The 14,573-nt window shown below is 49.6% G+C and overlaps 1 protein-coding gene across 1 annotated transcript in view; it reads right to left on the bottom strand.

Annotated features, from left to right (window-relative positions):
* Nucleotides 1-361: 361 nt before the first annotated feature.
* LOC141103887 (vitamin D3 hydroxylase-associated protein-like) overlaps nucleotides 362-14,573 on the bottom strand; it is a 63,683-nt gene continuing 49,471 nt past the window's right edge. Inside the window, 4 exon segments of the mRNA XM_073593947.1 lie at nucleotides 362-601; nucleotides 1,830-1,975; nucleotides 7,744-7,852; nucleotides 7,928-7,970. Coding sequence (XP_073450048.1) covers nucleotides 476-601; nucleotides 1,830-1,975; nucleotides 7,744-7,852; nucleotides 7,928-7,970 — 424 coding nt within the window. The 3' untranslated portion in view covers nucleotides 362-475.

Here is a 14,573-nt window from a genome sequence, read left to right on the forward strand (position 1 = left end):
GGGGGATAATTGGTGATTGGTACGGGAGGGGGAGGGCATCAGTGACTGTTGTTGTTGGTGGGGGAGAGGGAGGATCTGTGGAAGGATCGGTGGTTGGTTTGGAAGGTAATCAGTAATTATTTTGGTTAGTGAGGGGGATAAATGATTATTCTGGGAGGGGGGGGGTCAGTGAGTGCTGTGGTTGGCTGGCAGGGAATTCAATAACTGTTGAGGTTGGGGGGGGGGGGGGGGCAGTGTTTGTTGTGGTTCATGGGGATGGGGGGTCATTGATTTTTATGGGGGAGGGGGATCAGTGATTGTTGTGAGGGGAGGGGGGATCAGTGATTGATGTAGGGGGGAGGGGGGGATCAGTGATTGATGTGGGGGGAGGGGGGTTTAGTGATTGTTGTGGTTCGAGGGGCAGGGGGCTCAGTGATTATTGTGGTTGGCTGGGGGAGGGGCGGGTTAGTGAAGTTTTTGTTCACTGTGGGCGTCATCACTTGTTCGCATTCTCCCGGGTAACACTTTCCACTTCCTTCATCAGGCGGAGGCACTGCTCTTCCTGCCACTGTAGTGCCACACACTGCACCGCCACCGGGAGGCCGACACCCCCCTCCATCCCCTGGAAGACAAAGATGGACAACATTCAGAATGACATCACATAGGCCTGAGATTATGTACGATGACATCACATAGGCCTGAGATTCTGTACAATGACATCACATAGGCCTGAAATTCTGAAAACGGAGCTGTCAGTTGGTGGGGTGAGATTCAGTTGGTGAGGTGAAGCCATCAGTCAGTGAGGTGGAGTCATCAATCAGTGGGGTGGAGTCATCAGTTGTTGGGATGGAGTCATCAGTGGGGGGGGAGTCATCAGTTGTTGGAATGGAGTCATCAGTGGGGGGGAGTCTTCTATCAGTGGGGAGGAGTCATCAGTTGTTGGGATGGAGTCATCAGTGGGGGGGTCATTAATCAGTGGGGGGAGTCATCAGTCGTTGGCATGGAGCCATCAGTGGGGGGAGTCATCTATCAGTGGGGAGGAGTCATAAGTCGTTGGGATGGAGTCATCAGTGGGGGGCAGTCATTAATCAGTGGGGGGTTGTCATCAGTCGTTGGGATGGAGTCATCAGTGGGGGGGAGTCATCAGTCAATGGGATGGAGTCATCAATAAATGGGGTGGAGTCCTCAGTCATTGGGGTGGAGTCATCAGTGGGGTGCAGTCATCAGTCGTAGGGATGGAGTCATCAATCAGTGGGGTGGAGCTCTCAGTCGTTGAGGTGGAGTCATTAGTCATAGGGATGGAGCTCTCAGTCGTTGAGGTGGAGTCCTCAGTCGTTGGGGGGAATCATCAATCAGTGGGGGGGAGTCATCAGTCGTTGGGATGGAGTCATCAGTGGGGAGGGAGTCATCAGTTGTTGGGATGGAGTCATCAGTGGGGGGGCAGTCATCAGTGGGGTGGAGTCATCAGTCGTTGGGATGCAGTCATCAGTGGGGTGGAGTCATCAGTCGTTGGGATGGAGTCATCAATCAGTGGGATGGAGTCATCAATCAGTTGTTTAGATGTAGTCATCAGTGGGGTGGAGTCATCAGTCATTTAGATGGAGTCATCAATCAGTGGGGGGGGTCATCAGCCATTGGGATGGAGTCAGTCGTTGGGATGGAGTCATCAGTGAGGGGGGGAGTCATCAATCAGTGGGGTGGAGTCATCAGTCACTGGAATGGAGTCATCAGTCGTTGGGATGGAGTCATCAATCAGTGGGGTGGGGTTGCGGAGTCAGTGGTATGTGACCTCCCCCCTCACATTGGGTGATGGTTAAGGGGTTGTGCGGCAGATCTCGGGACGCACTGACCTGGATGACCTCTTTGTCCCAGAGGTCGTTGTAATATCCTTTATAATGTTTCAGCTCCTCCTCGTCCTCTGCACTGACCGTGGTGACGGGAAGAACTCCGGCTGGGAAATTCAGGATATTGAAGAGCATGGTGAAGCTGAATCCGGCTGGAAAACAGCAAAAACAAAACCAGGTGAGTGTGCGCCACGGTGTAGGAGCGCAATACAAACCAGATCCGTCCAACATCCTGCTGGAAATCACAATGTGACCACAGACCTCCAGGTATACCACCCAGAATGCAGCACGGCCATCACACAGAGCCAGGGATAGTAAGACCCCCACCCAGCTCTGCACACCTAGATGACCATATTGGACAGGACCTGGACACTTCACACCCATCTCAAGACAATCTCCCCCATCATCGCCAACATGGGCCATAGCGCACACATAGCCCAGAAGCCACCCACCCGCATTTCACCCAGGGAGTGAAATATGCATCTGAGAACCTTATTACCTACCAGATTTGTAATTCTGTTCAGACCATCTTGTGATCAGACACCTCCAGCCAAACAGCACAGCCAGGTAGGTGACACCGCTATTACTTATTACCTCTCGGCCTCAACATCTGCCACTGAGAGGAAGACCAGCACAGGCAGGCAAGACAGGAACCTGCACAGCTGCTCCAGGAAATAGTGGCGTCACCTTCTGGCTATGCAGTGTGGAAGGTGTGTGGATCACTAGACTGGCAGAACAGAATTGTTGTCAGGTGAGAAATGTACATTTAGAGTGACCAGGCTGGACTTCCCCTTTACTAGATCATTCCTGACCATAGCACTGGCCAGAAAAAAAAATGCAGGAATGGAAGGAGCGCCAGACGCCAGACTAGAGGATCCCCAAGAGACCAAATTAATTTCTTCATTTATGCTATAACATAAATACCAGGCAACGCGTTTCAGGGGGCAGGAACCACGCCCCTTCATAGGGCTTCAGTAAAGATAAAAGCCTGGAATTGGCTGAGAATGGAGTGTTCCTGTAGGGATCTGTGTAGGGAGCCAATTGCTGATCAGGAGAGGTAGGTTGGCCATACATGGATTAAGGTTCAGCAGGAATTGGCCAAATTTCCACTTATCTATGGCTGTTCCCGTTCGTGAGAAGTCAATTTAATCAATGGACTTTTCATGAATGGGCTTGTTGGAAAATTTCTGCTCAATCGGCACTGCAGCCAATGTATTCTGAAGGTGGGGGGTCCCCATCCACATCAATCAAGGAAGCTTATGCCGGGATGATCACAAATGTGGAGATTTCAGACAGCGTGTCTTGATTAGACATGTGCAGAACGAAAAAATTTGTTTTGTTTCGATTCATTATTTACATATATTTGTTTAGTTAAATTAATTTAATCCATTTAATTCATTTTCGGAATTCATTTTGTTTATTGGTATTCAAATCGATTCAAATTCAAATCTTTTTTTCGAATTCGACTCGTTTTCCAATTTCCAAAGAGAATAAAATAGAATAGAAATTAAAGGAATAGAATAGAAAAAATATAACAGAAAAGAATAGAAAATAATAGAGTAAAACAGAACAAAATAGGATAGAAAATAAAAGGATAGAATAGAATAGAAATGAATGGAATAAAAAAAAGAATAGAATTAAATCGGTTAGAACCATCTTCTGAAATTTGAATAGAAAAGAATAGAATTAAAAAAACAATAGAATAGAAATAATATAACCATTTTCCAAAATTCAAATAGAATCAATTCGAATTTGAATAGAATAGAATAGAAAAAAACAACAGAATAAAATAGAATGAATATAACCATCTTCTTATTCTAATCTATTCTTTTCTATTCTAATTGATTCTATTTAAATTTTGGGAAATTGTTATATTCTACTGGGAAATGGAGACTCAATTAGTTGTCAATCAAGACAGTTGTGTGAAAACAAATGACTGGGCCCGGGGCAGCTGCCCCTTTTGCCCTTTGTTAAAGATGGTCCTGGAGATATCATTCATGCTGGAATTTTTTAACCTTTATGTAAGTTCAGCTATATATTTTTAAAATAAAACTTTTTTATTGGGAGGGGGGGATATATGATCTTTGAACACATGGAGCTCATCCCTGCAAGTGTATCAAGACGCGCTGTTGGAATTCTCCACACTCATCATCCTGGCATAAGCTTCCTTGATCTCTGTTAGGCCGGGTTCACACCTATGCGAATTGCTGGATGTGGGTTCCCTGCATCCAATTCACATTGTGATTGTGACCGGCTCTCTATGGAGCTCCAGAGCGAATTGCACAGCACGGGGGGTCCTGTGCGTCTTTTGGTCTGATTCAGGTTACGATTTCAGCCCAAAATTCGGACCTGAAAACGGTGAACGGGAACGCACCGGACCCCCCTGCTGTGAGCCGCATCCGGGAATAGTGTGGACCTGGCCTAAGGGGGATCCATCAAATCTGGTAAGAGGTCACACTCTTTTCTTGTGGGTGGAAGACTTTGCTGTCTTTCTTGAACACTGGTAGCCACGGAGTTGAATACCATTTCCACTTGTCACACCTTTTATTAAAGTGATTGTAAAGGTAAATTTTTATTTTTTTTTTAAATAACAAACATATCATACTTACCTCCACTGTGCAGCTCGTTTTGCACAGTGTGGCCCCGAACCTCGTCTTCTGGGGTCCCTCGGTGGCTCTTGCGGCTCCTCCCCGCATCTGATAACCCCCTCGGAGAAGCACTTCCCCGAGGGGGGGTTACCTTGCGGGCGCACTCCCGAGTTCAGCATTCGGCGTCCATAGAGGCCGAATGCGGTACTTGGCCCCGCCCCCCGGCGCTCCCGTCATTAGATTTGATTGACAGCAGCGGGAGCCAATGGCTGTGCTGCTATCAATGTATCCAATCAACAGCCGAGAACCCCGGGAAGAGAGAGAGCGCGTCCCCGTGGATCAAGTTCGAGGGGCCAGGTAAGTAAAACGGGGGGGCTGGGGGCCGGTCACTGACAGGTGTTTTTTCACCTTAATGCATAGGATGCATTAAGGTGAAAAAACACGAACCTTTGCAACCCCTTTAAGTGTATGGATTCTCTTACGGACTTGAACTTTTTCAATTGAAAGGGGTTGTAAATAACAAACATGACGTAATTATTTCCACTGTGCAGTAAGTTTTGCACAGAGTGGCCCCGAACCTCCTCTCCTGGGGTCCCACGGTGGCGCTAGTGGCCCCTCCCCGCATGAAGTGTCCACGTTGGAGAAGTGCTCTCCTTGGTGGACACCCGTGTGGGCGTGCTCCCGAGTCCCGCATCTGTGTCCATTCACACAGGATGCAGGACTTGCCCCCCCCCCCCCGGCGCCACGTCATTGGATTTGATTAACAGCAGCGGGAGCCAACGGCTGCGCTGCTATCAATCTATCCAATCGGGACATGAGACACCAGCTACAGATGGCGTGCTGCTTCCCGGACAGAGGATGACAGCGCCCAGGTAAGTAAAACGGGGGCTCGGGGGTTCGGGGGGGGGGGGGCTGCAGCGCTAAAAAAAGGTTTTTCACCTTAATGCATAGGATGCCAACCCCTTTAAAAGTGGGTGTTAACCCACTTTTGTTACATGCTGCCACCCTCTCTGCAGCATTATAATAATTGTCCCTGTGCCTGTGTTCTGTAAGAAAAAAAACCCCACACGATCGTACCTGTATGAGCTCCGCTCCCGGCGATCAGCTGATTTCTCTCCTGCCTTGTCTCTCCGACTCACAGCTGCAGTGGGCGGGGCCGAGCCCTCCAGCTGACATCAGCTGGGGAGGAGGTGGGAGAGAGGAGAGACAGAGCTCTGAGTCCGCCGACAATCGGCTAAGCGCCGGGAGCGGAGCTCATACAGGTACAATCGTGCAGTTTTTTTTTTTACAGAACACAGGCACAGGGACAATTATTATAAAGGTGCAGAGAGGATGCAGGAGTATGTAATATGTGAAATGAGAGCAGCAGGGGGGGGGGGGTTGCCGGGGGCGGGCACTGGTAGAACAGAGACAGACAGAGAGGGGAGAAGGATACAGGAGACAGATAGCAGGCTGCGGATGACGGAATCACACAAACAGACCACAATGTCAGGGCTCAGCAGCCATGATTATCGTGGTCAGTTTGCAGAGGGGAGGGCATAGCTATAGCTAGGCCGGGGGATCCAAATGACACAGCACAAGCACTGTGCTGTATAACATGCTTTAAAGGAACAGGACCTTTTTTTGGGGGAATAACAAACGCTTTAACGTAATTTTTTTTACACACTGGAATTTTTTGTGCACTTTTTTTGCACATTGACACTTTGAATAATGCATTTGTTATGAAATCTGTTATTTGCATCACTAAGTTGCTATCACATTGTCTACACACGCACATACTCTATGTTTGAACACTTAGGTAGATATTTTGTTTATGCAATTTATTTTGTTCATTATCACATCAGTTAACTATTTAACCCTTCAATACCGGCAGCATTTTACGCCCTTCCTGCCCAGGCCAGTTTTCAGCGATGTCACACTTTGAATGACAATTGCGCGGTCATGCTATACTGTAACCATGTGAAATTGTTATCAATTTCTTCCCACAAATAGACCTTTCTTTTGGTGGTATTTGATCACCTCTTGGGTTTATTTTTTGCTAAACAAACTAAAAAAAGACCCAAATTTGGGAGAAAAATAAAAGTTTTTCTTTGTTTCTGTTATAAAATTTTGTTTTCTCCTTCACTGACGGGCACTGATGAGGAGGCACTAATATGTACAATTGATGGGCACTGATAGGCGGCACTGATATGCAGCAATGACAGGCGGCACTAATGGGCACTGATAGGCGGCACGGATGGGTACTAATAGGTGACACTGATAGGTGGCACTAATATGTAGAAATGATGGGCACTGATATGCAGCACTGATGGGCACCGATAGGCTACACTGATTTGCAGCACTGATGGGCACTGATAGGCGGCACTGATAGGTGGCACTAATGAGGAAGCACTAAAATGTAGAATTGATGGGCACTGATCAGCACCGATAGGCTACACTAATATGCAGCACTGATAGACAGCACTGATGGGCACTAATAGATGGCACTGATAGGCAGCAATGATGAGGAGGTACTGAGAGGTGTTACTGATGGGCACTTTGATGGGCACTGATTGGCTCTTTGGGCACTGATTGGCGATTTGGGTGGGCACTGACTGGCAGCCGATGGGCACTGATTGGCATTGTGGTGGGCACCTCTGATGGGGCTGCGCTGATAATGTACTGATTATTTGCCCCCCCGACAGGAGAGCCCCGCCAATGGGCTCTTCCTATCAGCACGAACCGAGAAAAGCCGATTACCGGCACTTCCTGGTTCACCACGCTGTGATTGGTCGCAGCTGATCACGTGGTAAAGCGCCTCCATCAGAGGCTTCGTCAGTGGCTCTTTACCTTGATCGGTGATGTGGTGTGTCAGAGTGACACACCACCGATCGCCGCGCGCCCCGGCGGTTTATCCTGCAGGACATCATATGACGCCCAGTCAGGATAACTGAACCACTTCCCGGCCGTCATTTCGCTATAGGCCGGGTGGGAAGTGGTTAAAGGAACAGCGCACCATTATCCATTACTATTAATTTATCCTTTACAAGATTTGAGTAGCAGCAGTTCCATACCGGACTAGCGCAGAGATATTTTTACCTATTTTCCCCATCCACATGGAACGTTTGGATGGGGGGATCGGCTGGCTGAGCGATGTACGCCATGCCATATATGGGCAGCAGGATCTGTGTGTGCAGTCAGGATAAGAAGAATATCACTGACCAGACTGGGCGAGGGTAATCACAAAAGAACGGACACCCATTGTGTTGTCACCTTGAAAATTTGAACAGCTGGCAGGACAGCACTGTGATGTCACAGAGGAAGGAGCTATTACAGAGGAGTCTGGGAGTTACCAAAGAGTTTCCCGGGGTGTCCGATATTGAAGGCCGGACTGAGCGCAGGACACAGCAGAGCGTCCAGACCGAGCTTCCTCCATTCACAGACGAACTCGCTGCGGTATTCCTGGAATCAGAGACGATGGTCAGTCACCCGTCCAACCAGCACCATCTATGCAATTTACCAACAGAGTCACCTGACCTACCTGAATAGCGTGTAATGTTTCCAGAGACCCTTCACTGAGCTGGGGGAGGGGAAAAGAGGAGAGATTAGAGGACAACCAGGTCACAGACTGGTATACAGTGCATCCGGAAAGTATTCACAGAGCTTCACTTTTTCTACATTTTGTTATGTTACAGCATTATTCCAAAATGGATTAAATTCATTATTTTCCTCAAAAATATACAAACAATATCCTATAATGACAACGTGAAAGAAGTTTGTTTGAAATCTTTGCAAATTTATTAAAAAAAAAAAAAAATCCCATGTACATAAGTATCACAGGCTCCTCCCATGTACATAAGTATCACAGGCTCCTCCCATGTACATAAGTATCACAGACTCCTCCCATGTACATAAGTATCACAGGCTCCTCCCATGTACATAAGCAGGGCCAGATTAAGAGCAACATGGGCCTGGTGCTAAGGATTTTGGTGGGCCTTTTTATGAAAATAAATAAAATGAAAACGCAAACAATTTTTTGTTGAATTAAATTAAAGAGAGAGAGGGGTGTGAGAGAGTGGTAGAGAGAGAGAGGGGGGGGGGGGGGGGTGATAGCGAGATAGGGGGCTGAAAGAGAGGGGATGAGAGGGAGGGGGAAAGAGAGAGAAAGGCATTGAATGAGAGAGATGGGGATGAGAGAAAGGGGGTGAGAAAAAGGGGAATAGAGAGAGGGTGAAAGAGAGAGAGGGTGGTAGGAAAGAGGGGGTTGAAGGGGGCAAGAGAGAGAGAATGGGGGATGAAGGGGGTGAGAGAGAGAACAGGGTGAAGGAGAGGGGATGGAGAGAGAGGGGGGTGAAAGAGGGAGAGGGGGGGGGTGAGAGTGAGGGGGTGAGTCTCTGGGGGGCACAGCATAGTACATTACACGGGGGGGGGATAGCACAGTACATTACATGGTTGGCACTACACATTACATGGTGGATACATGGATACAGCACATTTAATGGTGGGCGAAGCACATTACATGGCGGGCACAGCACATTACACTGTTGGCACTGCCCAATACAGCACATTAAAAGGTAGGCACAGTACATTATATGGTGGGCACAGCACATGACATGGTTGGTACTGCACAACACAGCACATTGCATGGTGGACACAGCACATGCACACGGTGGGCACAGGACCTTATATGGTGGGCACAGCACATGACATGGCGGGCATAGCTGAGCACATTACATGGTGGGCACTGCACATTACAAGTGGGCACTGCACAGCACATTATATGGTGGGCACAGCATATTATATGGTGGGTACTGCACATGGCATGGTGGGCACTGCACAGCACATGGCAAGGTGGGCACTGCATGACACCACATGATATGGTGGGCACTGCATGACACAGCACAGCACATTAATTGGTGTACACCGCACATGACATGGTGAGCCCTGCATAGTGCATTCCATTGTGGGTACTGCACGGCACATGCCATGGTGGACAATGTACAGCACCTTACATGCTGGGTACAGCACATTACATGGTAAGCACTGCATGGCGCAGCATATGACATGGTGGGCACAACACAGCACGACAGGTTGGGCACTGCACAGTAATTTACATGGTGGGCACTGCACATGACACGGTTGGCACTGCATGGCACAGCACATTACATGGTGGGTAGAGCGCATTACATGGTGGGCACTGCATGGCACAGCACATTTCATGGTGGGCAATGCAACTGCACATTACATGTTAGGAACTGCACATGACATGGTGGGCACTGCTGAACAGCCCAGCACATTGCACAGTGGGCACAACACACGGCAGGGTGGGCACAGCACATGACATGGTGGGAACTACACATGACATGGTGGGCACTGCATGGCACATCACATTACATGGTGGGCACTGTACATTACTTGGTGGGATCACTGCATGGCACAGCACATTACATGGTGGGCACTGCAATGTACAGCACATGACATGGTGGGCACTGCACATTACATAGTGAGCACTGCAATGCACAGCAAATTACATACTGGGCACAGCACATTACATGGGGGGCACTGCAATGCACAGCACATGACATAGTTGGCACAGCACATTACAAGGGGGGCACTGCAATGCACAGCACATGACATAGTGGGCACAGCACATTACATGGGGGCACTGCAATGCACAGCACATGACATAGTGGGCACAGCACATTACATGGGGGGCACTGTAATGCACATGACATGGTGGGCACAGGCACAGCACATACATGGGGGGCACTGCAATGCACATGGCATGACATGACATGGTGGGCTCAGCACATTACATGGGGGGCACTGCAATGCACATGACATGACATGGTGGGCACAGCACATTACATGGGGGCACTGCAATGCACATGACATGGTGGGCACAGCACATTACATGGGGGGCACTGCAATGCACATGACATGACATGGTGGGAACAGCACATTACATGGGGGCACTGCAATGCACATGACATGACATGGTGGGAACAGCACAATACATGGGGGCACTGCAATGCACATGACATGACATAGTTGGCACAGCACATTACATGGGGGCACTGCAATGCACATGACATAGTTGGCACAGCACATTACATGGGAGGCACTGCAACGCACAGCACATGACATAGTTGGCACAGCACATTACATGGGGGGGGCACTGCAAAGCACAGCACATGACATAGTGTGCACAGCACATTACATGGGGCCACTGCAATGCACATGACATGACATAGTGGGCACAGTACATTACATGGGGGGCACTGCAATGCACATGACATGGTGGGCACAGCACATTACATGGGGGGCACTGCAATGCACATGACATGACATGGTGGGCACAGCACATTACATGGGGGCACTGCAATGCACATGACAGTGGGCACAGCACATTACATGGGGGCACTGCAATGCACATGACATGACATGGTGGGCACCGCACATTACATGGGGGCACTGCAATGCACATGACATGGTGGGCACAGCACATTACATGGGGGGCACTGCAATGCACATGACATGACATGGTGGGCACAGCACATTACATGGGGGCACTGCAATGCACATGACAGTGGGTACAGCACATTACATGGGGGCACTGCAATGCACATGACATGACATGGTGGGCACCGCACATTACATGGGGGCACTGCAATGCACATGACATGGTGGGCACAGCACATTACATGGGGGGCACTGCAATGCACATGACATGACATGGTGGGCACAGCACATTACATGGGGGCACTGCAATGCACATGACATGACATGGTGGGCACAGCACATTACATGAGGGGCACTGCAATGCACATGACATAGTGGGCACAGCACATTACATGGGGGCACTGCAATGCACATGACATGGTGGGAACAGCACATTACATGGGGGGCACTGCAATGCACATGACATGGTGGGCACAGCACATTACATGGGGGCACTGCAATGCACATGACATGACATGGTGGGCACAGCACATTACATGGGGGGCACTGCAATGCACATGACATGACATGGTGGGCACAGCACATTACATGGGGGCACTGCAATGCACATGACATGACATGGTGGGCACAGCACATTACATGAGGGGCACTGCAATGCACATGACATAGTGGGCACAGCACATTACATGGGGGCACTGCAATGCACATGACATGGTGGGAACAGCACATTACATGGGGGGCACTGCAATGCACATGACATGGTGGGCACAGCACATTACATGGGGGCACTGCAATGCACATGACATGACATGGTGGGCACAGCACATTACATGGGGGCACTGCAATGCACATGACATGACATGGTGGGCACAGCACATTACATGGGGGCACTGCAATGCACATGACATGACATGGTGGGCACAGCACATTACATGGGGGGCACTGAAATGCACATGACATGACATGGTGGGCACAGCACATTACATGGGGGGGAAGCAGCAGTCTTTCCCCTAGCACAATAAAACCCCTCCCTAACAAATGTACTAACCTTATCTCAACAACAGCATGTAAGATTTCCTTCCTCCCGGGCTCCTGCTGGTTAGAACATCAGCGCCCCTCCCCCAGACAGCTCCCAGGCACTGAGGAGGATCTGTGTGAGTGGAACAGATCCTGACAGGAGTCAGGCATCGACAGAGACAGGACTCGGCTGCACTAACACTTGGCTCCTCTTCCTTCAGGCACACAGATATTGATAAGCCACTGGCATGGGCCTATATTGAGGGAGGGGCCTGGAGCTGCAGCTCCACCAGCCCCTATGTTAATCCGGCCCTGTACATAAGTATCACAGACTCCTCCCATGTACAGAAGTATCACAGGCTCCTCCCATGTACATAAGTATCACAGACTCCTCCCATGTACAGAAGTATCACAGGCTCCTCCCATGTACATAAGTATCACAGGCTCCTCACATGTACATAAGTATCACAGGCTCCTCCCATGTACAGAAGTATCACAGGCTCCTCCCATGTACAGAAGTATCACAGGCTCCTCCCATGTACATAAGTATCACAGGCTCCTCCCATGTACACAAGTATCACAGGCTCCTCCCATGTACACAAGTATCACAGGCTCCTCCCATGTACATAAGTATCACAGGCTCCTCCCATGTACATAAGTATCACAGGCTCCTCCCATGTACATAAGTATCACAGGCTCCTCCCATGTACATAAGTATCACAGGCTCCTCCCATGTACATAAGTATCACAGCCTTTGCTCAATACTTTGGTGAAGCTCCTTTTGCACCAATTACAGCCTCAAGTCTTGTTGAATATGATGCTACAAGCTTGGCACAACTATTTTTGGGCAGTTTCTCCCATTTTTCTTTGCAGGACCTCTCAAGCTCCATCAGGTTGGATGGGGAGTGTCGGTGCACAGCCATGTTCAGATCTCTCCAGAGATGTTCAATCGGGTTCAAGTCTGGGCTCTGGTAGCCACTCCTTTGTTATCTTGGCTGTGTGCTTAGGGTCGTTGTCCTCTTGGAAGATGAACCTTCACCCCAGTCTGAGGTCCAGAGCGCTCTGGAGCAGGCTTTCATCAAGGATGTCTCAGTACATTGCTGCATTCATCTTCCCCTCAATCCTGACTAGTCTGCCAGTTCCTGCTGCTGAAAACATCCCCACAGCATGATGCTGCCACCACCATGCTTCACTGTAGGGATGGTATTGGCCAGGAGATAAGCGGTGCCTGGTTTCCTCCAGACATGACGCTTGCCATTTATGCCAAAGAGTTCAATCTTTGTTTCATCAGACCAGAGAATTTTGTTTCTCATGGTCTGAGAGTCCTTCAGGTGCCTTTTGGCGAACTCCAGGTGGGCTGTCATGTGCCTTTTACTGAGGAGCGGCTTCCATATGGCCACTCTACCATACAGGCCTGATTGGTGGAGTGCTGCAGAGATGGTTGTTCTTCTGGAAGGTTCTCCTCTCTCCACAGAGAAACACTGGAGCTCTGTCAGAGTGACCATCAGGTTCTTGGTCACCTCCCTGACTAAGACCCTTCTCCCCCGATCGCTCAGTTTGGCCGGGCGGCCTGCTCTCATTTATGGATGATGGAGGCCACTGTGCTCATTGGGACCTTCAATGCTGCATTAATGTTTCTGTACCCTTCCCCAGATCTGTGCCTCCATACAATCCTGTCTCGGAGGTCTACAGACAATTCCTTGGACTTCATGGCTTGGTTTGTGCTCTGACATGCACTGTTAACTGTGGGTGTTTACCACAGGTGGACTCCAATCAAGTTGTATAAACATCTCAAGGATTATCAGTGGTAGGGGTGCGCCGAACACCCCCCCCCCGGTTTGGTTTGCACCAGAACATGTGAACAGGCAAAAAGTTTGAGCGAACCCCATTAACCACTTGACGACTGCCTCACGCAGATTTACGTCGGCAAGGTGGCACGGACAGGCAAAATCACGTACATATACGTGATTTGCCTTCCGCGGGTGTGGGGTCCGATCGGACCCCCCCCCCCGGTGCCCGAGGCGGTCGTCTTTTGTCCCCTGGCGATCGGAGGTGAGGGGGAGGCCATCCGTTCGTGGCCCCCCCCTCGCGATCGCCGCCTGCCAATGAGAACATTCCTTTGCTGCTGTATGCTAAACAGCAGCAAAGGAAATGATGTCATCTCTCCTCGGCTCGGTAATTTCCATTCCGGCCCGAGGAGAGAAGACTGCAATGTGAGTGCACAACACACACACACACACACACAGTAGAACATGCCAGGCACACAATACACCCCGATCCCCCCCCCCCCGATCGCCCCCCGATCCCCCCCCCAATCACCCCCCCCCCCCCCCCCCCCTGTCACAAACTGACACCAGCAGTTTTTTTTTTTTTTTTTCTGATTACTGTATTGGTGTCAGTTTGTGACAGTTACAGTGTTGGGACAGTTAGTATTACCCCCCTTTAGGTCTAGGATACCCCCCTAACCCCCCCTAATAAAGTTTTAACCCCTTGATCACCCCCTGTCACCAGTGTCGCTAAGCGATCATTTTTCTGATCGCTGTATTAGTGTCGCTGGTGACGCTAGTTAGGGAGGTAAATATTTAGGTTCGCCGTCAGCGTTTTATAGTGACAGGGACCCCCATATACTACCTAATAAATGTTTTAACCCCTTGATGGCCCCCTAGTTAACCCTTTCACCACTGATCACCGTATAACTGTTACG

The sequence above is a fragment of the Aquarana catesbeiana genome, linkage group LG07, assembly GCF_042186555.1.
Source record: "Aquarana catesbeiana isolate 2022-GZ linkage group LG07, ASM4218655v1, whole genome shotgun sequence".
Taxonomy (NCBI): domain Eukaryota; kingdom Metazoa; phylum Chordata; class Amphibia; order Anura; family Ranidae; genus Aquarana; species Aquarana catesbeiana.